Raw genomic sequence first — 25,000 nt, forward strand, 5'->3', positions numbered from 1 at the left:
TAATGAGAACAGTCCCCAAAGTCCGTTTACCACATTCTTCCTTAATGAGGTGGTGAATTAATAATAAAAAAAGCACTGACAGAGCCTTTATCAGTTTCATGAAAAATAAACATAAATTTAGAAGAGATTACCAAAATCAAGATAAAAAATCATTCTCTACAGTTGGCCTACCCATTGGGAAAATGGAATGGCAGGTCATATTTTTTAATGACTTTTTGTTTGGGGTACAGAAAGGTTATATTATTTCACCTCATATTACAATTTATGAAATACAAAATAAACATTAACTTCAAGAAAGCATCATTCAAAATTCAACAATACTAGAAAATTCAACACTTGTAGGGTGAAAGCCTGAAACCGCTGACCTACGTCTATGTACATATCTATATAAAGGTCTGTGTCTGCTCAAGATTTCATGCCTTCCTGACCATGACCCTGCCTGGAAGGTTCATGTTTAGTTGAAGCAGGGAGCTGGATATGGTGAAGCCATGGCAGCTCAGCAGGAGACCATGAAACGGACAGGTGAAGGGAGCCCGAGGCAGGCCCTCAAGCTGCTGATTCCTCACCAGCGAAAAGCAGGGCATAATGAAGGGCTCTCTCACCTGGGTGGCACTCCCCAGCCCCTTCCATTTCTGTGCCGAACCCTTCTTTACCTCATCATCAACAAAGAATAGAATGGACCCCTTCCTGCCTTCAAAAGCAGACATCTCTTTTTGCCAGCCTCTAATGATGTTGCTTTGTACTTGTGATGCTGTAGTCTTTTGCTGTGTTCCTCTCTTCTCATCTCTCATATGTCCCTCCGGGTAGCGTGTGTGTGTGTGTGTGTGTGTGTGTGCGCGCGCGCGCATGTTCAGCATCTGTGTGTGCATGTGCCTGCCTGCGTGTATGTGTGTTGAGTGTGTGTATGTGTGTATGCTTGTGAGTGTGCTTCTCTTCATATGAATGCAAAGTTGTATGTGTGTATGTGTTTGTGTGTGTGTGTGTGTGTGTGTGTGTGCATGTGTGTGTGGGATGAAGCTCTACCAGCTCAGCTGGAGCAAAGACAACCTTGCCCAAAGCAGTCTTTAGAGAGGTCTGTCGAGTTTGGATTATTTTATGACTCTCAGCCAGTCCCCACCGCTCCTAACCTGTGAATTATCCTGTTGGTCAGAAATGTGCTGTTATTCTGTGCTATTCACAGGTGTGGTGGTGGAAAGGACGAGGGGGTGTACTTCTCTCAGAGCCATATACAGACAATTTAGGGTTTGAAAATGGTCCATGTTCTATTTTCGTATTTCCTCTTATTGCTATTTCCTTTGACTCAAAGCTCTCGCATCTTCATTTTTGTGTGTATTTTAAAACATACCTTATCTTTATGTCTTCCTCTCACCTCGATTGCATATCAGATGTCTAAAAAAATCTAAAATTAACTCCCTGTGAAAATCATTAGTCCAATGATTTGCTTGGTTGTTGATTCTTGTAAACTGAGCCTTTAAAGATGTCAGTATTGGATTACCTGAAAGGGTTTGATTGCCAGTACCTGATTATTTTATCAGTGATTCCTGTAGAGGGGGGTGTATTATTTTTCATTTACTGGCATGTTTTATTTGAAAAACCTATTCCTTATATTCACCTCTGAAGTGGAAACCCGCTGTGCACCTGAAAATATGCCTCACACTAATTAACTTTGTTTGTTCCTTTTTCATTTCAAGAGCCAACAATGACAAACCAAGTCCCTGCTGAGAAAGGAGAAAATATTCCCCTTTCACATTATCTGCCACGTGCAATTATTTCTTCAGCGCCGGATGCCACCCAGTCACAATGATAATGATAGTCTTTTCTCCATCGTAGTTAAGTGTACAGAGATACATGTTTGTAAATAGAGTTAGGGGGCAAGCAGGGCCAATAAAGATCCACATCCTGTCAGCAAGGGGTGGGGAGGACAAAACTCATAGCCAACAGGAATGCTCATCCCGTCTGCAAAGGTCAGAGGGCAAAGGTCACTCACGGAACAAACCATTAAACAGGAGTCAGTCAGCCCTGCATTCCTTCCATCCTAAGCACTTCTGCTTCTGTGTCCCAGTGCCATTCCTGCTGGTGTGCTAGCTATGGCACTGATTACTGGTTCAGTAAATCTGCACTCTTGGCCAATGGGGACGTGGTTTTCTGGAGGGTCTCTGAGCATCTGATCGCTGGGAGGCTGGTGATGTCTCCTCCAGCTGAATGAACCCAGGGGTAACATGCTTCCTGAGGTGGGTATTGGGGCAGGTTCTAGGGGTGTGTAACCCCCCCCCCCCCCCCCCCCCCCCCAAACCCTGCGGTGGCCTAGAGAGCGCCCAGCTGTTGCCCAGGAGAGGAGGGGGCTGCCTGCGGCTGATGCCCCCCCCCCCTCCTGCAGGTGGCACAGCCTGGGAAGAGACGCCAACGGTAAGACTCTACCGCCATCCTGGATCCATTCAAATGAACCAATCTTCAGAATAAAACCAGATCTGGCCAGACCAAGGCCCTTCTGCAACAAATAATACTTAAGCCTTAATTGCCTTACATCCTGAGGAGATGAGGAAATTGCTTGTATTCAGAAAAAAAACCCATTCAATCAATGGAGCCTTTGGCAGTCAGTCCGAACCAGCATGCCAATCACATCCAGTGACGGCCTATTAACGAATGAATGGCCTGTTAGAAATATTATATGACAGAATATGAGCAAGTGGAAAATCATATATCCTGCTGGGAAAAGGAAGAAATGATAATATTAGGGGTGTAAAGAACAGAATCATGTTAACATGCTAACTGGGTTGGACTGTCCAGTTTTATCTATAACAATAAAACTAGAACTACTTCAACTACTTCAGTTGTAACTTGCTTATGAGTCACACGGTCTTGCCTTTGTGCTAGCATATCGACAGCGTGAGACGGGATCTACCGCGCGACAGGCTCTTTGGAAGAATGGAGTTTTGCTGCTTTTATTTCCTGCTTACTGAAGTGTTTTGTTTTTGGCAGAAGTGAATTCCTGAGATTCCACGGAACACGCCGAGTATGAAATAAAGGCGGCCGTGGGACAGACTTACACCGCCCCAAATCTGGGAGTCAAGACCGAAGCAGAAAAACCCTGTAAACTAATAGTAAGTCTAAGTGCACAATTTGATCATTTTAATCATTACGGCCAAGCCTATCGATCCCCGTACATTTAATTTAAGCAATTGGTGCTGGACCACACCCAGGAGTTCTGGCTTTAGACCTCTCTGGGAACGGGTGCAATAAGTGCTAGTGTAAGGATATTTTACACACAGCGTTCAGCAGCCAAAGTATACTCACATCAGTCTCCATTTTAATCTACGACAGAGGGGAAAAATACAAGAAGTACGAACCATCAGGATCGTAATTGCACAGGACGGCAGGGTGAGGAGAATATGCAGAGAACCTTCGAACCCTCTGCGAGCATTTCCCTTCAGAGCTGGCCCCCTGGGGACAGGAGTGATGGATGTGTGCTCTCTGCAGAGCACAAGCCTTCGCACAAGCTCCCAGAGCCGTTCACCTCTGCACCAAATGCCGCAGATCACCTCCACTTTTATTATTTCACAGCTACAATTTTCAGATTACATGACCCATAGGTTTAGAGAATGACACTGTGTGTGTGTGTGTGTGTGTACATGAGTGGGATAGAGAAGAAGAGTGTGTATGTGTGTGTGTGTGTGTGTGTGTGTACATGAGTGGGATAGAGAAAAAGAGTGTGTATGTGTGTGGGTGTGTGTGCGTGTGTGTGAGGAAGGGGGTTGGGGACGGGTTATCTCTATGATCTATACCACAGCTAACTGCATCTGCTTGTGGACAAAATCCTATTGTTGTAACAGTACAACAACATCAGCAATTGGTGGTACAGGCAGTTTATTAGAGTGCACTCAAAGTGGAAAATTGCATTAACCCCTGATGTTGAGACCATGCATCTCAGCACACTTCCGTCCAACACGAGGACAGAAAACAACATTAATAGCATAACAGCTGACCACACCTTAATGGATCACCAAGGCAGCAATATGACATTTCACACCAGCATGGGAATAATGGGATTAAGACCTAAAGATAGACACACTTAAATCTCGTGCTCACTCACCGTAATGAAGAACCAAGTCGCCTCGATGGGCACAGTAAACAGACTGATTTCTGGGTCAGTTGCAATCGAGTAAATGGTAATCCAGCCATTGCTGACAGGGCAAGAGCTGACTGGTCTTTAGAACTGACACCAGTTTGAACATCACTGATTCCCTGGTACCACTACATCAAAGTGCAAAATTTATCTTCACCGCTCCAGTAAGTGATGCCGGATAAGTGTCCCCGGAATTACACAGGGAGGGTTCTGGGGGTTTCAGCGGTGCTTGCTGATGATGTCAGAGGGAGACGGGAATGCGATTGTAATGAGATGAGAAGTCGGGAGGGTTGGATTAGAATGGGATTATCTTCCATCACCCGCCTCCTGTTCCAGTCCAATCTGCCGAGAGTCTGATCAATGAGTGCACACCTGACCCCCTGAAACAGCTCGCCCTGACCCTCCTCATTCTGGGAGTGGATTAGAGTGCGGGAAAATCCTGATAAGTACTCGCAGTTAGGATTGCTGCATGTCATTGGAGTAGGCACATTACAGGAGTAAGTAAACTCAATAAATTTAATACAATAAAACACAGCATGGTATCATTCAGCAGGCAGTTATCGGGAGCTGAATGAACACAGAAGTTCCTGAAGCTCAGTGAGGCAAGAGCTGCAACCCTTCCTTCCAAAAGGCCACACCTGTGTCATTCTTCTCTGTTTCCACACGCGATCCACGCCTGGCTCTGCTAGTGTGAAACTGCTAAAACAGGAAGCAGTGCTCTGGGAGAAAAGGGCTCTCATTCCTGAGAATGCCTTTCAGATGGAACTGAATGTGCATATTTCAACAGTGAAATAATACTAATAGTACTGATGCAAATAAGGTAGCTTTTCATGATTTTTTTTTACAGTGGAAATGAGAATAAATCTGTTAAATCTGATTTTTGTAAATATCTTATTCATTAACATGCATTAACGTATTAACCTGCTCTATTAAACTGCTATGAAATTCTTTCATTTTTCTTGATTTGGGTCACTGCTTTTGAGCTACGTACAGTTAAAGTGTTGGATAAAGAGACGTACATACACGTCCACGAAAAATAAAGTGGATATTTGTTTCGGACAGCTAGGGGAGCTAAGAAAAACGAGCCCCTTCTGTTCCTGTTTCTAAACGGGTGCCAAAGTTTTCACAGGCCACAGTGGGACCTCAGGGCCAGTGACACTTATATCACACCCCCCCCCCCCCCCCCCCCCCCCCCACCCCCCAATTTGTCATTTAGTGATTGCCATTCATCGCGTTACAGGCCAGGGGATAAGGGTGTCACGGCCAGGTACTGGAGCATTAAACCGGCCACAGCACAGCCAGACTGGCTCGGACTTCCTGCCTCTCCCTGGAACTGAGTGCATGCCGACAGCAGACAGCAGTTTCTGACAGTCAAAGGCTGTGTGTGGGTGTGTGTGCGTGTGTGTGTGTGTGTGTGTGTGTGTGTGTGTGTGTGTGTGTGTGTGTGTGTGTGTGTGTGTGCGTGTGTGTGTGTGTGTGTGTGTGTGGGAGGGGGGGGCGTTCTGAGGATGAAGGCTGAGACTTGCTTTTGGCGTAGCCTGGTAACACAGTGACAGAACCCTGCCAAGGAAAACTGTTCTTCACAGAGCCCGGACTGCAAGACGCGGAGGTCTCTTCAGAACCCAAAATGGAAAAATTGCTTTGGTATTTCACACTGGAATAAAGTTCTGGATGTGTGATAGCACATCAGCCCTACCTACTGTGATTCCAAACGTTATGTTGATTAAAGTGACCCCCAGCAAATCTTTTACAACAAAGAGGGTGCTAATTAACAAAATCACCTCAATCAGGTTTGTCTAGAAATGCAACACAAAGGCATTCTCAAAACATCTACCACATGAAGCAGTCAGAGACTCTTTCACAACTGTTCCTCATGGTTCCACAGCCATGGCTCAGGGGTGTAACAGCTGTGACCCATGAGGGATCCATGAGGGATTTGATCCTGCACCCTTCTGGCTATAAGCCCTGACCTCTAAACCCTAGTGCCCCTTCCCCTTCCCCCTTTCAGTAACTAGCCCAAACTATATATCAACAGGAAGAGGTACTTTATCTGGGCAGTATTAAAAAGTAGGAAATGAGATGTTCCTCTTATCTAGATATTTATTTTTAACATCTGGATAAAGTGTGCTTACTCCTCCAGACCAGGAAATGGCCAAATATCCACAAACTGTATTAATAGCGTCCATAATCTGACCATATTTTTCCATCTGCAAAAACAGGTTTGCCTTAATGGCATGAGATTTGAGAAGACTAATGATCTCTGTTGATCCCGCGGGCCGGCCCCGCTGTTCGTCATGTGAATTACCCCTGCAGGAGTGACATCACTGCTTACGATGCAGGAGCAGGTGATTTGTGCCAAACATCACTGTGATCCGGCAGGGGCTGCTTCTCTGCGGTCTAAAACAGCTGGGTTCGTATAACATGTCATACGAACAAGCCCTCACACCGAGGGGACTGTTCCATCTAACTTCCACGGTGCAAAGTCCTTAGCTTTGGATAATGAATTTAAGCAGGAAGAAGGTAGAGGTAGGAAATGTATTGTGGTATTTTTTCTTTTCTTGACAGAAAAGACACCAGTGTAGGGTTCCCTATGTGCACAGCACCAGAGAGACGGACACTCACCCACGAGTGGCCACCTCGCTCTGACCTAGACTAAAAAAAAAACAGGGGATGTCATGGGTGTCCCCTGTCATCTCTGGCTGGGATTTTTTTCTGTCAGCACAGCTGGGACTGCACCCCCCCCCCCCCCCCCCCCCCCCCAGGCAGGAACCAGACCTTTCATGGGGGCGGAACATGAGATGGGCGTACGGCAGAGATCGCGTGCCGGTGGTTCAGAAAGAGTGCACGGATTTGTCACGCGCTGATTTGGATCTCTCCCCGTCCGAAAGACCCGGTCGATTTCACAGCCAGATCCCGCAGATCCCCGGCCTCCCTCTAAGCCGGCTTTCATCTGACGCTCTCATCTTTGACAACGGGACTTTCATGCAGCATGAATTCCACTGCAAGGAACTCTTCATTTATTTACACCAGGGCGTTCACAGCTTTATCTCATCCTTTCTGTGTGCTCGGGTCCATTAATGCGATTTCAATGCAACTGACCGAGGAAATGATGGAGCTTTTTGATTACGAAGCAGCCCCTCTTTAGCTAACACATTTCTTAGATTCTGCTGCATGCATGACTTTTAATGAAAAGCCTTATTATAGCTCAACCATAAAGCTACCTTTGACACCACTCAGTTGCATCGCTAAATATATGACAGATGCAACACTGTTAATCTGATCAAGCCCAAGTTTTTTCATGGAACGTTTACTAGCCTCTCAAAAACAATCTGTTATGCAATGCTAACGTGTCACTCTGTGTGCCTGCGATGTTGGCATATGTACGGCATGTTTTTGCAACCCGAGGCCTTGTTAAGACAGGAACCTCAGGGAGCTGCGCTGGAGCTCCAGGGAAGCGCCAGAATTAGCAGAGGACGGCAAAAGGTCAAAGGTCAAAGCTTGCTGGGAACACAGCACTGGCAGTGGAACTCCCTGGTCATGTTTGTTAGCTTTGGACCAAACGGATGCCTACGTCTAACGTCTAGACACCCAAAACAAGATGAGCTTGTTAATATTGTGTTTCTACAGTATGTGTCACTGCTTTAGACAGTAATCTGGTGACTGAACGGATTTCACACCTTTCAAATGATCTGTGTGCAGCTCTGAGACTCGAAGACTACAAGAGGGCAGAGCATTACCCAGGCAAAGGGGTTGCAGAATCCCCACCTCCTCTTAAAGGCAGTTTCCATGTCTCATTGTGACAGTAAAATCCAAAGACAATGATTGGCTGGACAAAGTAAGCATTTATAAATCGATTTACAAATCTTGTCAGGTCCACTGATGCAGTGTAGGATTGGGCTTTGTGGTCACAGCAACCCACTGTATGGCTGACTGGCTTTCTTTCTGTGCTGTTTTTTCAATGCCTTTGGACCAGTGCAGCTCTTGCAACAGACTCACTTGCCTTCTAGTGAGGTAATGATGTCATCTGTTACAGACAACATGGCAGCAACGTCCTGTGATGTGTGCTAAGCCAATCAGGACAATGCTGGAGACTGTCATCCTTATTAACATCATAAGCATCATCATCATCATCTTCATCCTCCTGCTCCTCCTCATCGTCATCATCATCACCATTGTCATCGTCATTATCACCGTCACCATCGTCATCATATTCTTACACGCATCTGACTGTATGAAATAATTTTTGCAGCATGTGCAGCATTCAGTAACATGCAACATTTGTTGATGAGTTTCTTCTCATTACAGAGGTTGTATAAAATGTCAAAAAGTAAATTGATTGTTTAACTAGAATGGGTACTGAGCCTGGTAACACTGAGACTGTAACTCTTGATATTTAATCTATTATAGAGTGAATTTTCTTCAAGTGGGCACACTGTGCTTCTCTCCTACTACCCTCTGGGTTCTGTAACTGTCTTTTATTTTACCATGGAGCGATTTTGCCATATGTCATTTATGCTCTGTTAATTTCCTATTCGTTATGCTTTTATCTCAAATTAATGCTTTCATCTATGCTTATTTATTTCACCACTTGACGTTACTGCTCTCCAGGCGAGAAAAGAATCTTGTTGAATGGAATTCTCTGGATAAAATCTGAGCAAAATAATGTCATTGTCCACAAGTTGTATTGTTACACCTGAAATAATCTTACAAACCTAACGCTTCACAATATGTGAAACTGTTAAATCAGTGCACAGTGACACCATCAAATCAGTCTGGGTTACCTTCAGCCTTTTAATAAGATGAAGATGCACCCAGCGTGACTGTGACTGGACATTTAAAGATGTCTTATCACAAAGACGGCATTCTTGAAAATCAAACCATCAAAAAGCGCAATCCAGCAGTGCAATGGACCAATGGTCACATTTGATACTTCTTTAAAGCTGCGACGGCCCAAACTTCAGTCTCCCCAATGAAGGGGGGAAGGTGGCAGTGGGGTGGGGTGGGGGAGCTTCGGGGCGGGGGGGGGGGTGGGGGGGTGAGGAAGTGTACTGATAAGCATACTGATAAATTCCAGTCTTTTATCCATCTATCAACGCCTCCAGCCCCATCGCCTTGCTAAACAGAGCTGTCACTCTGACACACTGCGCCACTGATGACTATTCACGCCCCCCTGACACACTGAGCAGCTCTAATAGCCTCTGTGCCCTACAGTGAGAGCACAGCGGCAACTCTGCGCACACTGCCTCCAGGGCTCATTTTTTAATGGAACGTGTTAAAATATGGCATCTTTCCTCATTTCCCATGAGAAGTGTTCTCCCCATTACTGCTTTCACAGTTTCTCTCTGTCCCTCTGCCTATCTAGGTCTGTCTGACTTTCTCCCCCTCTCTCCTCTCTCTCTTCCTCTCACATTTGTCCCACTCTCCTTCCTCTCCCTCTCTCTCTCTCTCTCTCTCTCTCCCTCTCTCTCTCTCTCCCTCTCTCTCTCTCCCTCCCTCCGTCTCTCTCTCTCTCTCTCCCTCTCTCTCTCCCTCCCTCTCTCTCTCTCTCTCTCTCCCTCCCTCTCTCCGTCTCTCTCTCTCTCCCTCCCTCCATCTCTCTCTCCCTCTCTCTCTCTCCCTCCCTCTCTCTCTCTCTCCCTCTCTCTCTCTCCCTCCCTCCATCTCTCTCTCTCTCTCTCCCTCTCTCTCTCTCCCTCCCTCCATCTCTCTCTCCCTCTCTCCCTCTCTCTCTCTCCCTCCCTCCATCTCTCTCTCTCTCTCTCCCTCTCTCTCTCCCTCCATCTCTCTCTCCCTCCCTCTCTCTCTCTCTCTCTCTCTCCCTCCATCTCTCTCTCCCTCCCTCTCTCTCTCTCTCTCTCTCTCCCTCTCTCTCTCTCCCTCTCTCCCTCTCTCTCTCTCCCTCCCTCCATCTCTCTCTCTCTCTCTCCCTCTCTCTCTCCCTCCATCTCTCTCTCCCTCCCTCTCTCTCTCTCTCTCTCTCTCCCTCCATCTCTCTCTCTCTCTCTCTCTCTCCCTCTCTCTCTCTCCCTCCCTCTCTCTCCCTCTCTCTCTCTCCCTCCATCTCTCTCTCCCTCTCTCTCTCCCTCTCTCTCTCTCCCTCTCTCCCTCTCTCTCTCTCCCTCCCTCCATCTCTCTCTCTCTCTCTCCCTCCCTCTCTCTCTCTCTCTCTCTCTCCCTCTCTCTCTCTCCCTCCCTCTCTCTCTCTCTCTCTCTCTCTCTCCCTCCATCTCTCTCTCCCTCTCTCTCTCCCTCTCTCTCTCTCCCTCCCTCCATCTCTCTCTCCCTCTCTCTCTCTCTCCCTCTCTCTCTCTCTCTCTCTCTCTCTCTCTCTCTCTCTCTCTCTCTCCCATGTTTTTTTCTCACTGGCTAATCAATACTGTAGCTGCCTGTCATGTGACCAATACCATTTTTTCCTGGCTGTGAGGCTGAAGACTAATGTGACCTAATCTATGAGACCACTGTCAACAGTGCACAAAGACATCATAATAACCAACAAACTTAACAGGCACCTTGCAAAATCGCAGTGTTACAGCACGTCCTTAATCACGTCCTTAATCACGACAATAAGACAGAACGCACCAAGCCTACGTTTCCTTGGCTTCCTTTCCTTCGTGAGCGCACCTACAACTGGTTGTGTGAGATTAGGCGGATGGTCTGAAAGTCTCATGAAGCCCAGCTGTGCCAACGGGGGGGGTAGGGGGGGGGGGCCCTTTCCTTAGCAGCGCATCACCCCTAACAACGAACGCCGACCGCGCCAGCGAAACCTGCCGTACAGAGCGCCGCCTGTGAGATACACGCGCTGACGCTGTCAGAGTTTCAGTCGGAGTGAGAGAGAGGTCTAACGAGGTAGCGTAACGCTGTCCGCATTACAGAGCCATGGGCGAGCAGACAGACATCACAGCTGAATGCCATTCAATGCACACACCTGCCACCGACGCTGAGCAATCCATTAACCCCGCTGTCTCTAAGCCTGGGGGAGTCAGCCTGCTACAGCTTTTTGAAAACTCACTGACAGTCTTATTCCTGAGTGGCTGAGCCAACCATCCATGCTGGAATGTCGTTATTATTATTATTATTATTATTATTAATATTATTATTGTTTTGTTTTGTTGTTGTTATTGTTGTTGTTGTAGTATTTGTTGTTGTTATTGTTATTATTATCTACAACTGAAATCTGTTCAGGTGTAGCTAATCTCAAACGAGGGTAGCACAATTCTAATCATATGTAATACTAACAGTAATACAATGATGTGTAATGATAAAACTTCCCAAACACACACACACACACACACACAAACGCACACACAGATTTGAGCCAGAAATGGCTGATATGACCTATAATGCCAAACAAAGGCATCTGAGATGCTGGCTTGCAGTTTAAGTAACAGAATATGGTTTCAGTATTCTCAGCCTGTGCAGTCAACTTGCATTGCTTTGCAACGTTAGACTGTCGGAAAAAAAAGAATACATCATCCAACATATGAAGAGAAATCTCAGAGACCCTTAAACAATCTCGGCCATTCATGTGGTGCTCGGCACATGACACAGACGCAGGGCAGCTCGGGGATTAGGGCGATCAGCTGAACACATGCCCTCGCTCAATGTACCATTGTTCTACCGGTCTCCGCGCCGCTCTCTCGCCCCGACCCTCCTCGCCAGCTTATCTGAGGAGCGCAACACCAAATCCGTCCTGCGACACCGGCCCTGGCCTGCCAGCCCTCAGCCCTCATCGATGGCAGTTGATTTCCCTCGCCACGCATGAGTAAGCGTGGAAACATTTCTGTTTTTTGTTTTGCTTGTTTTTTTTTTCCAACGCCTGCTACAGTGTTCCCGGGCTGCCCCCGATTAAACTTTTCTGTTGTTGTGTTTTGCGTGTCTCTGAATGGGGAGAGCAACTGACAGCCGACGCAAACAGAACAATAGACAGCGTTGTCAGCGCGGAGCGAGCAGGAGTTTCTCCGCTTCCCCATCAGCTCTGCACATATGACAGGTTATGAAATAAATCCAAAAAAAAAAAAAACGAGGACATGTCACAGTGTCTGTGCTACGTGATCTGCGGCTGCTTGATTAGGCAGGCTGGACAGAGATTGAGGCTAGCAGCTATTGCTCCCGTCACAATAAATGCGGGCTTCAGATGGGAGCCTGGGGCTTCACGGCACATGCCATACAGCCATATCCACACGCCGGGGCAGTGATCAACCACTGAGGCGTGCAGAGGTCAGGGTGTGTCTGAGGAGAGGTCACGCAGCGCACACTCTGCTGCGGTGCCTTTCACTCTGTACCCATCCTCTGCTCCACTGTAACAGGCTGCACGGTTACAAAAGCGTGACTTATAACCAGAACATTGTGGGTTCAAACCAAAGGAGCCGGTCGCATCATTACCTGACAATGGCCAGGACCCGAGCTGCTGCAGTGAGACAAGTCTAATGTACGACTGGCAAATTAATACAAATCATTGTTATTATTATCTACAACTGAAATCTGTTTAGGTGTAGCTAATCTCAAACGCGGGTAGAACTGATTTCAGAATAGCAATTCTAATAGCACAATTCTAATCATATGTAATACTAACAGTAATACGGTGATGTGTAATGATAAAACTTCCCAATGTTACACACACACACACAATTCTAATGTACAACTGGCAACTGCAAACTGAGTCACACAAATGGAAACCAACCAACCAAATAAATAAATAAATAAACAAACAAACCCCAGGTAAGACACTACGGTTTACCTTGGAGCACACCCTAAACAGCTCCAGCACATTTGGCGCAATGGGTAATGTTAAAGAGTGACCCTTGCAACTGGGACAGGAAGTGATTCCTTAGTGAATAACAGAAAAAAATCTGCTGTCAGATGCAGTGCACCTCACAACACCTGCTACTCTGTAAAAACCAGGAAGTGCATTTGGCAGAGACTGTTGGCAAAATACACAATGACAACAGCTCTGTTATTGCAGTCACTGCTTACAGAGGAGTGATGACACACTCATCTCATAGTAGTATATAACAGTCCTGTTATAACAAGCAGGAACACCCAGGAAAGATAACACTCTGTATCTCATAGTAGTATATAACAGTCCTGCTATTACAAGCAGGAACACCCAGGAAAGATAGCATGTATGTCATAGTAGTATATAACAGTCCTGCTATTACAAGCAGGAACACCCAGGAAAGATAACACTCTGTATCTCATAGTAGTATATAACAGTCCTGTTATAACAAGCAGGAACACCCAGGAAAGATAACACTCTGTATCTCATAGTAGTATATAACAGTCCTGCTATTACAAGCAGGAACACCCAGGAAAGATAACACTCTGTATCTCATAGTAGTATATAACAGTCCTGCTATTACAAGCAGGAACACCCAGGAAAGATAACACTCTGTATCTCATAGTAGTATATAACAGTCCTGCTATTACAAGCAGGAACACCCAGGAAAGATAACACTCTGTATCTCATAGTAGTATATAACAGTCCTGCTATTACAAGCAGGAACACCCAGGAAAGATAGCATGTATGTCATAGTGGTAGATAACAGCTCTGTTATTAAAAGCAGAAGTATAGAGGAAGGATAACCCACTGTGTGTTACAGATGTTTGGTCTGACTTGTCACCACATGTTTGCAGGTTCAAATCCCAGTCAGGCAATGATGTTATGCTCCTTTACAATGCAACCCATTGCTGCCCCTGTAAATATCCAACTAATAAACACGGAACATCTGAAAGTATAAACTTGCCTTGGACAGAGGTGTTTGTTCTGAATTTAATTAATTAATTATAACATCTTTTTTTTAAAAAAAGCTATCAAATGTGGCACACATCAGAAACCTCACATTACCTGGTCGCCTTTCATCAGTGCTTTTTGATCAAACCAGAAAGCCAGCGGCCTTTGATAAAGACTGTCAGCTGAATATATGGAGATAACAGCTCTGTCATCACAGGCAGGAACACAGAAGAAAGATGACAAGCGGCAAGGCGACATTCAATTACCCAACAAAGACTCTACACACATGCGAATGGATCTGGCACGCAATATATCAAGCCAGCGGAGAAAAGGCTGGACAGATAACTGTTGTTGTCGTCATTAGTGCTAACATTGCTAATATGTTTAAAGTAAGAATAATCATCATTATCATTACTGCCATCATTTTTCTGTTCAGGTAGAGATGCACCGCAGTCCAGCTGAGTGATGCCCTCCCCATTCACTGCCGTTGGTGCCTGGAGACCTGCTAAATCTGCCATCATTATAGATGAATGCGGTTAGAAAAAAGCAGCACAGGATAATTATGTCCATACAAGACTCTCCCTCTCTCTCTCCCTCTCTCTCTCTATCTCTCTCTCTCTCCCTCTCTCTCTCTGCCACTCTGTTTTTCTCTCTCTCTCTGTCTCTCTCCCTTTCACACACACACACACACACACACACACACACACACACACACACACACACACACATACATTACATACATGGCATGACAATTACATGTGTTGTCAAAGCAATTTTATAATGAGACATGAACAACAACAATGATAATAACAGCAGTAATAAAATAATTTGCTTTTGTGTGCGTGTGTTCATACTGTTTCAGCAAGCTACATATGTTGCCTCTAACACTATATATTTTCTATAAAGGAATCTTTCCTGTATTGTAAGGCTGCAGAACTCAGGGAAGATTTCTTTAATTTTTGCAGAAAATTAAATTTTTATTTCTCTCATACCTCTGTATTTGTGTAGCTCTGTCTCCGTCACACTTCTGTATGGTCAGGCTGTTCTCACCGAGTCCGTACATTCTCAAGGTTTTCCTCAGTTTGTTATCAGTTACCAAGTTCAGATAATCTGTCACGGTGTACTGTCTATTTAGGGTCAAACAGTATTTAGGCTGGTGTTGTGTTTTTGTGTGTCCTTTCCAATAACTGATATTTTTTGTGTTTATTTATTATTTGGTTGGGTATACTCTTCTAAGTTAGAGGATAGCTGTCCTGGTGATGTTTGCGGGTAGTAATATAATATAATAAATATCTATTAGTTCACTGAGCCTCAGGACAAGTTGGCTGAGGGGCTCCTTTCTGTGTTAAAATCTTAGCAACTCAGGGCTTTATAATGGTATAAATGAGGGCTACTCCTTTTAGGTGACGTGAAAGTAAAGGATATTGGCCTAATTTTTCCCTTCAGAATTACGTGGAATTTGCTTTGCATCCTCAGGATACCTGTGTAGAACTCTGTAAGTAGGGTTTCGACTGGACGCTGGACCCGTTTGGAGAAATCGTTTTCTGTTAGTGGTCCCCACACTTCACCGCCACTGCCAAGTGCAGTCGGTTCCAAAACTGATTGGAATATTTTGAGCTAAATCGTAATTGGGATTTCAGTATGAGTTGATCATTTAATGGCACAGAAAGGCCTTCTTGCTTTCTGCTTCAGTTCCTTCATGGCCAAGCAGAAGTTTCTAGTCTCTCTCTCTCTATCTCTCTCTATCTCTCTCTCTCTCTCTCTCACTCCCCCTCCCTCTCTCTCAAATTCAAATTTCAAATTCAAATGACCTTTATTGGCATGACAAAAACTCCATTTGTATTGCCAAAGCATTTCTACATACATGAAAACAAACAAACAACAAATACAGAAGTGTGTGTGTGTGTGTGTGTGTGTGTGTGTGGTGTGAGTGTGTGTGTGTGTGTATGTGTGTGTTTGTGTGTGTGTGTGTGTGTGTGTGTGTGTGTGTGTATGTGTGTGTATTTATTTCTTGAAGTGTTTTACCGATGGAGTGACTCTCTTTCGCAGGCATCCACATACCTAGCTGCGACTCTGGCACTATCTTGTTCCTCGCCTAGTAATATTCTTAGAACCTTACTGTCCTCAAACTTTTCAAAGTCTGGGTAGATTGTTTTGAATTCAGGAAAGAATTCCTTCTGGATATCTTTGAATTTGCAGCATTCACTCAAGAAGTGGAGCTCTGTTTCTATCATGCCCTGGCTGCAATGGGTACATAGTCTCTCTTCTGTGGGCAGCCAGGTTTGCCTGTGTCTACCTCTTTCAATAGCCAGGTTATGGTTCTCTCTCTCTCCCTCTCTGTCTCTCTCTCTGTCTCTCTCTCTCTCCCTCTCTCGCTCTCTCTCACTCTCCCTCTCCCCCCTCTCTCTCTCCCCCTCTGTCTCTCTCTCCCTCTCTCTCTCTCTCACTCTCTCTCTCTCTCTCTCTCTCTCTCTCTCTCTCTCTCTCTCCCTCTCTCCCTCTCTGTCTCTCTCTCTCTGTCTATCTCTCTCCCTCTCTCACTCTCTCTCTCTGTCTATCTCTCTCCCTCTCTCCCTCTCTCTCTCTCTCTCTCTCAAATTCAAATTCAGAGGTGCTTTATTGGCAGGACAGACAAGTGCCGTGTTGCCAAAGCAACAACACGAACAATAAAGCAAATAATTAAATACAGCCATACGAATTAAAATAAAACACACACACACACAACCTTATAAATTACACCCAACAGTAAATTAGAAATAGATTAATAGCTAATTAATTTATTAATCATTATGATTAATATATAATTACAAAATTCACTACTGCTGTTGCAGCATGGGACATTTACAGTCTCGCTCTCTCTCTCTGGCTCTCAGATTCACTCTAGTGTGATTTGCTTTACAGAATCAGGAAGGCATTTTTTGGTAAAAATGCAGTCACAAGGGAGCATCATTAAAATTTTTGCTTTTTAACATGATACTGAATCTGCCTGTCACACTCAAAATTCAGTTTTGTTACCATTTTTGTAGTTCCCCCTTGGAAACGTGAAATGATCTCTTTGCATGATTGATCTCTTTGCAAGATCAGGAGGGTTGCTAAAAGCCTGAACCAGTGATTTATTTTGCTGTATATAATTTGGAAGAATGCAACAGGTAGCGTGTGAGAGTGAGCCCAGCCGAATGGCCTGTTACAGCATGACCTCTGTGTGGGCACAGCTTGGCGCAGTCTTGGCAGAGATGTGGCATTGGACAGCCCCTCGGACCCAGCCATTGTCCTTGTTGTCTCGTGCTGAGCTGTAAACATAGTTGCTGTTTGCTGACACTCCTAATCCCCAATCAGACCCTGGCGCCTGACCCCCCTCTCTCTCTCTCTCTCTCTCTAACTCCCTGCCTCTTTCTCTCTCTCTCCATCCCTCTCTCCCACTCCCCTCTCTCCCTCTCTCTCTCTCTCTCACACTCCCTGCCTCTCTTTCTCTCTCTCTCTCTCTCTCTCTCTCTCTCTCTCTCTCTCTAACTCCCTGCCTCTTTCTCTCTCTCTCCCTCCCTCTCTCCCACTCCCCTGTCTTTCTCACTCTCTCTCTCTCTCTCTCCCTACCTCTCTCTCTCTCTCTGTCTCTCTCTCACACACACTCCCTACCTCTCTCTCTCTCTGACTCTCTCTCTCTCTCTCTCTCTCTCTCACACTCTCTCTCTTTCCTTCTCCCCACTCTCCCTGCCTCCCTCTCTCTTTGTTTCTTTTTTGGGGTTTGGTTTGATTTATCTTATTTTCTATTATTCTGTTGCTTTTTCACTTGGAAATACGTAAATAGAACCTTTCTCCAAGCTCTCTGTTTAAACAAGAAGGTTAAATAAAGGGTTTTTAAAAATAAAAAAATCTCTCTCTCTTTTTAGATCAGCATATACTATACACACACATTCTCCAAGTCAATGTTCATTTATATATTCTGTATACAGCAGTGGAATTCATAAGACACCATAGACTGACGGCAGAATGCAAATGTATTTTTCAAAAAAAAAAACCCTGAAAATTGAAATCATGTAAACCTCTGTGCTAACTGGTTGCCATAGATTAATTTACGCTTCTGGTCAAGTATCCCCTTGTGAGCAACAGTATTAAACCTGCAGTGGTCTGCAATTTGCCTAAATGAGTGGTTACCTTATACGGTTCTGTGTTCTGATATTAGGCCCGCCAGCAATGCAGTTTGTGTTTTCAGAAGATTAACATGTGGCAGTTTTTTTTTCTCACTTAAAGGCACAACCTACATAACCCACAGAGACTTGTGGACCGTGCACGCATACTTCCCAGCTCGGTCACATGATCAGTAACCTCGCATCCTTACATGCTAGGTTGAAATTTCGTTACGACTCTGTGGCACAGGAAGGCTTTCAAATAATGTAACAGCACACATGTAATGCAGAAATGACAAAACACTGACATAGCCGTGAGGGCAAAACAACTGGGACAGGTTTTCAACACCGCCAGCTTCAGAGCAGAGGTGCAACTGGAGGTGAGAAATGCGTGTGGCATGGGTCAGAAAAGGTAAACGCTCCAGCTCAATAATAATCATCAGCCTTTTAAGGTGTGCTAAGGACAGTGCTTTCACAGCGCCTGTGTGCCTATCAACACCAGCCCAGTGGGGGATCTGAGGCCTTGGGCCCCAGCGTAATTGGATGAAATAACTCAGGTGCTTTTCTCTCCTCCTTTTGGATGGATGCAGTTTCTCTCAGAAACTCCCTGCACAAACCCTCCCGCTGTGTGGAACCCCTGCCTTCCCTCCGGGATGCCAAGCTGGTGGATTTAAGCTCGAGGGTGGAACCAGGGCCTGTTCGCATGTGGTCCTCAGACTGCAAAAGACAGGCAGTCACTCTCTTGCACAGTGAATGCCACGCAATGGTGCAGGGAACTGGAGAAACTGCTTCCCTTCAAAAGCCATTTTTACTGATCAAATGCTGAGTTCTGCCTCCTGGTCAGGAACCTCAACCCCCTATTCCTCCAATCAGAAGACCCCGGCGTATAAAGAATCTGACATTGAGTATGTTTGAGTTAAGATGTGGGACAGCACCAGGTGAAAAGAAAACACACCCAGACTCTGCTAACACACCCTGTAAACACGCCCAGACACTGCTAACACACCCTGTAACCACACCCTGATTCTGCTAACACACCCTGTAACCACACCCAGATTCTGCTAACACACCCTGTAACCACACCCAGACACTGCTAACACACCCTGTAAACACGCCCAGAATCTGCTAACACACCCTGTAAACACGCCCAGAATCTGCTAACACACCCTGTAAACACGCCCAGACTCTGCTAACACACCCTGTAACCACACCCTGACTCTGCTAACACACCCTGATACCACACCCAGACTCTGCTAACACACCCTGTAAACACACCCAGACTCTGCTAACACACCCTGATACCACACCCAGACTCTGCTAACACACCCTGTAACCACACCCAGACTCTGCTAACACACCCTGTAACCACACCCAGACACTGCTAACACACCCTGTAACCACACCCAGACACTGCTAACACACCCTGTAAAGACACTATCACACGCTGACACTGCGTTACTGCTGTAGTGAACCACACACAGTGGAAGCACTGTTCTCTGCCTCCAACAATGAAAAACAACAGCAGCCATTTGCCATCCGCCAGATTTCAGCTGTGTCCATGCAGGCTGTAAATTCTTTTAGGACAATGTTCTCTTCGGAGGTGCCGTCCCGATGTTAACCTGCACTGCAAAACATGGTTAATAGACATTTTCCTTCTCCGTGCTGCACAGTGTACTCTTTCAAACAAGGAACATTGTGTTCGACTCGACGCCAGAGGCCGAGGGCGAACGCTAAAGCTTGAGCGCTGTAAGTTCTGCATCAAAGGAAACTATTGTTTATTCACAAATAACATTTCCACACATTGTTTCAAACAGTCTCACCTCCCTGTCTCCTGCGTCTCGTTAAACAAATGCAAACAAGTAGTGAAAAATACTTCGGCCAGCATGAGCCTGAAGAAAACCAGTGACAGTCGCACTGCCTGTAGCCAATACTTTCTGCTGCATTAATAATCATTCAGACTGTCAAGCCTCTTAATGTTTGCCATCATAAAAGCCACTGCGCACCATTCTGACCAGCCAATAGCTTTCAGTGAGCAGTCATACATGTCTGTCTCCACGTACAAACCCGTCTTTCCATGAGGTCCAACGGTAAGATCGCCATAACCTAAACATCTGAAGGCCAACCCATATCGCCTGCTGCAAGGTCATCTCGAAGGCTATTCCGCTGTGAGTCCATTGTGAGCTCCTGCACATGGCCACTGTAATATTAACTCTTTCTCTGCTGGAGGGCTGCAGCCCAAGATGGCTGATATGGTACAGCAGGACTGCCTTTCTATTGCATTACCTGCAACCAGAGCTGCAGCGCCATGGTGACACCATGGGGAATGCTGCCATTCAACCAGATCAAACAGGCTGCTGTGGAGTCGTCCTGCAGTCCCAGACTGCGATAACAGACACCATGCTTATTCTCTCTGGTTGTTTACATTTACATTACATTCATTCATTTGGCAGACATTTCTATCCAAAGCGACTTGCAAGTGAGGCAGCGTACAACCCAAGCGAAAAACCGTAAAGAGTCAACAATATTAGAAGCGCTGCATGACCAGGTTTCAGTGGTTGGCCAGACAAAGTACAAGCTAGCTGCTAGAGATAACGAGTGCGTTAAACCATTAGATTTCATTTTTTATAGTTTAATAGGAGAAAGTTCTGATACATGAGATATTCCTTTAGGTGGTAGAGTTTCAGGTGCTCAGGTGAGTGCAGAAGAACTGTGTCTTCAGGTATTTCTTGAGGACGGAGAGGGACTCGGCAGAACGGATGAAGTGTGGAAGGTCATTCCACCCTCAGGGGACAGCAGCGGAGAAAGATCGTGGATAGCGTGTGTTTACTGCACTCGGTCAGTGCTGGCGGCACGCTCCTTATTCTTTTACACACCTAGCTCCTCGGTTTTGAGCACAGACAGATGGTTTCACAGCTTCCATAAAAGCAAAACTCCACCAACAGCATGTGTGTGACCTCACCAGAGCCAGCAACACCAGCAGGCTCTGCTAACGTGGGTCGGAATGTCAAAAAAGAAACTGAACTCACCTATGTAGAGGGAGGAGTCTTTCTTCCGCACGTGGTCGTCGATGTACGACACACCCAGGGGCTGCACTGGGGTGGCCCCGATCCCCAGCAGCACCTGGGCACCAATCAGCAGCAGGTACATCATGTTGGTGTTGGCTCTGTTCCCGCACAGGAAGTCCGGGTCCCGCCACTCCGAACGGGACACGTTGGAGCACACGTCCCTCCCCTCGTCCGCCCGCCAGGACTCCCCCGCCTCGTACTCGTACTGGTGGGCCAGGAACTCCGGCAGGGCGGACAGCAGCGCGCCCAGCGCCATGACGATTCCCCCGCAGCCAATCAGCCGTGGCCGGTGGGCCCTGGCCCCGAAGTAGCTGACAAACAGGATGAGGGCCAGGTTGCCGATCTCGAAGCTGCTGGCAATCACGCCCACGTCTGCGCTCTGCAGGTTGAAACGCCGCTCCAGTGTGGTGAGCACGCTGACCTGGAAGGCAACAGTGGAGCGGTGACAGGTACATGCACGCCAATCACGTCACGGTCGAGACGCTACATCCAGATACCCTGCATACAATCTTTCCAGAATCCTTAACCCCATGAGCTCAGATCAAACTTTATTCCAAACATGCCACTTCTACTACTTACGCTTATACATTACATTATTGTCATTTAGCAGATGCTATTATCCACAGCGACTTAGATCAGTTACAGAGTTTGCAGTTATCCATTTATACAGCTAGAGGATAATCGAACCAGCAGCCTTTCGGTTATTAGCCCTGGTCCTTACCAATATGCTACACTGACTCTGCTAGTTCTAATAAATAAATTAAAGGAAAGAAGTTGAAGCTGAAATTATAAGAAAGAGTGTGTCAAAATGCACACAAATGATAAAAGATGCACTAGTTTTCCAGCAATTTGTGTCACTACAAAGATTGAGATTCATCTCCTTTATACAGTTGATGTACAAACCCGGTCTGTTTTTCAACTGTATATTCTCATAATGTGAGGAACCTGTAGCGTTAGAGAGAGAAAAAAAGGACTGTCTAAGAACTAGACAGATAAAAATCTGTTTTGGCTCAAAAAAAGGCCAAATGAAGCACACATTCCTCAAGGAGGAAAATGACTCAGATGATGCTGCCCTGTGAAGCATGGAGAAAAGGCGGCAATTTGGCAGGTTGGAGGAAACCAGCAAATGCCAGTCACATGAAGGAGGAGGACTCGATGTAATAAGAATGCTGATGTGCTCCAGGCCTTTGTTTCAACTCACAGAGATGTCTGGCACGCAGGGATGATTTTTTCACCTGGGCTACTTTTTAAACTCACAGAGAGGTCTGGCACGCAGGGATGATTTTTTCACCTGGGCTACTTTTTAAACTCACAGAGATGTCTGGCACGCAGGGATGATTTTTTCACCTGGGCTACTTTTTAAACTCACAGAGAGGTCTGGCACGCAGGGATGATTTTTTCACCTGAGCTACTTTTTAAACTCACAGAGAGGTCTGGCACGCAGGGATGATTTTTTCACCTGAGCTACTTTTTAAACTCACAGAGAGGTCTGGCACGCAGGGACTGCAGACTGACAAAACCTCTGCTATTCAGCTGAGACTGTTTTTTTTTTTTTTGTAGCCATGCTCCAAAACTCTCATTTCTGCAGCTTTCTCAGGAGCCACTTCTGTCTTTTCTGAATTAAGAGTGCAGCTTTTAAGGTCAGCGAGAGATAAAGAGTATCATGCCATCTCAGAATAAAGGCCTCTACATCCAGCTCAGTCTAGAGTAGTTTTTTTCCCAAGTTAATCACGTGTTGAGAAATTCAATTTTTGATAATATTGGACATTTGTAAATGGGATCTGTTTTTGTTATCATGAATATGTGAAAGTCATTTTTACATTTTGTATGTATGTGATGCACATAAAGGCCGAAAGAAATCAGAACTTGCAAAACGTCTTGTACAAACACACAGATATACATGTGAACATTTGTGAACATCAAACTCCATCACCTATGTTACCTGGGAGTTTGCTTTTATGCAGATCACCCTTAATTTGAATCTGAGTAGGTGATACCACTTGCAAGTTGGTACAGAGATCCTTGGTGCATCAGACCGACCAGTCCAGTTGTGCTGTATCAGCACTCCAAGTCTGGTTCTGGTCCAGTACCCTGCTCTGTTATTGTATCTTAACTCCCTGGTTTAGAGTTAAGCGACAAACTCAAGTTTGCAAACACAAGAGCGAAATGGATTTGAATCATATCAATGCATTAAGATAATCTCAGAATTTTCACGTTTCCTTTTTAATTTTGTTGTATTTAAAAGTACAACCCGAGTGCACAAGGCTTACCTAATAAGCACTATTTTCTATTTTTACCTGTTTTTCTCTATCACCTGAGAAATTACAGTTGTTTAGCAGAGGCTCTAACCAAGACCAACTTACATAGCTAAAAATTGTTACATAGTCTTTATGTGCTATCCATTTATCCAGCTGGATATTTAGTGGAACAATTCAGCTTAAGTACCTTGCCCAACAGCAATGTACCACCTGGGAACAGTAACCTTAGGGTTTCAAACCATGCTCCTTAACATTGCATTGCACTGCTACCCACACATTTCCTCATTAACAATAAATGCAGCTAATCTAATCTAACTGTAAAGACTCGCAAACCACAGGATTGTCCAGTCCACACCACAAGCTGTATGCAGCATGAACACAACTGCACTTTAGTGAGATGAAGAAAGAATAAATCATTTCACTTCATGTAAAAAAACAGCATTTCACAGTTGTGTATTCAAATGACACAATAATTGCTTCAAAGAGACATTCCTGCTTTTCAAAGTGTGAACATGGTCTGGTGAATGTCACATTTCACCAGAAACACCAGCCACGAGCCCTGCGTCTTTCTTTGCTCTGTTATTTTTACATGACAGTCAAAATAGTTCAAAGGGATTCAGATAGGGCTAAAAATATACCAATTTTTTAACGTCTGGGAACCAACTGCAGAGCCAACCCCCACCTGCCATGTCTTTACAGAGCGCATTATCAAACTATTTATAAGGCATGCGTGCTGGAACACCCGGGCATATTTATGGCCAATTCCCAGAGTGCCTTCCATGTGGTCATCTTACCCAGGAGCCTTTGGAACCGACTCAGTGGCAACTACAGCTATGAGGGTAAGAGTTCCACTAATTAATGTTTCAGTCTCGGAGTCACTGACTACTGTAACAATCAAACCTTCAGCCGTGCAAATGATCAAGAAAGACATACTATAAATACAAAAATTTAAATAATGTAAAAATCTGGTTAAATCAGAGGGCCACAGCCAGACTCAGAGGAGACAGGAGTCCTTGTGAGTCCCCTCACGAACAATACACCGTTTTAAATTGCAATTATATATTAACTAAATTATTCTTAATCACGAAGTGGTCTGGTGATTCAATTTGAAAAAAACAACACAGAATGCAACATGGGCCCAAATCCAAACAAATGCTAATGCCTAAATGCTAAGCTGTTAATCTGTCAACGAAAAATGTGCCACTTACATACTTAATGGTGTTATGTCTATGGCATTTCATAATGCTTCACTCCCTGAATCAGAGCTGAAAAATGGCTCCCAGTCACCAGCCGTGTGCCGTGTTATATCCATTATTCACACATTCGTGAATCAGCCTTCTGCAGGACTCTGTTCAGAGGAGCAAATCTGCAGCACACATTCTGTACTCTTAATTTTGGCCAAGGACCTTTGTAAAGGGGGTCAGCCTCGAACCCCTCTACAGACAGCTATGGCTAGAGAGAAGTGTTTTTTTTTCCTGCCATGACAGCATGCTGAAATGGTTACAAGCTGGACCTGAGGAGTGCCAGCTGGTGGGTACAGGGCTCTGTGGAACAGGCTGGACGAGAGAGCTGCCCAGAGAGGAGCTCCACTCACCCCCCCCCCCCCCCCCCCCCCCGGGCCCGCCAGCAGCCCTCACACGCCGGCCAGCCAGCCGTCCACAAGTGCATTACAACCCTGCCTGTGTGTTGTGTGTGTGTGT

General features: G+C 45.5%; 1 protein-coding gene across 1 annotated transcript in view; it reads right to left on the reverse strand.

Annotated features, from left to right (window-relative positions):
• Positions 1–25,000, reverse strand: part of LOC118782422 (solute carrier organic anion transporter family member 3A1-like) — a 62,246-nt gene that overhangs the window by 29,239 nt on the left and 8,007 nt on the right. Inside the window, exon 2 of the mRNA XM_036535776.1 lies at positions 21,004–21,463. Within this exon, the coding sequence (XP_036391669.1) occupies positions 21,004–21,463 (460 nt within the window). The remainder of the gene's footprint in view (positions 1–21,003; positions 21,464–25,000) is intronic.

Source organism: Megalops cyprinoides, chromosome 8 (assembly GCF_013368585.1).
Source record: "Megalops cyprinoides isolate fMegCyp1 chromosome 8, fMegCyp1.pri, whole genome shotgun sequence".
NCBI classification, from domain to species: domain Eukaryota; kingdom Metazoa; phylum Chordata; class Actinopteri; order Elopiformes; family Megalopidae; genus Megalops; species Megalops cyprinoides.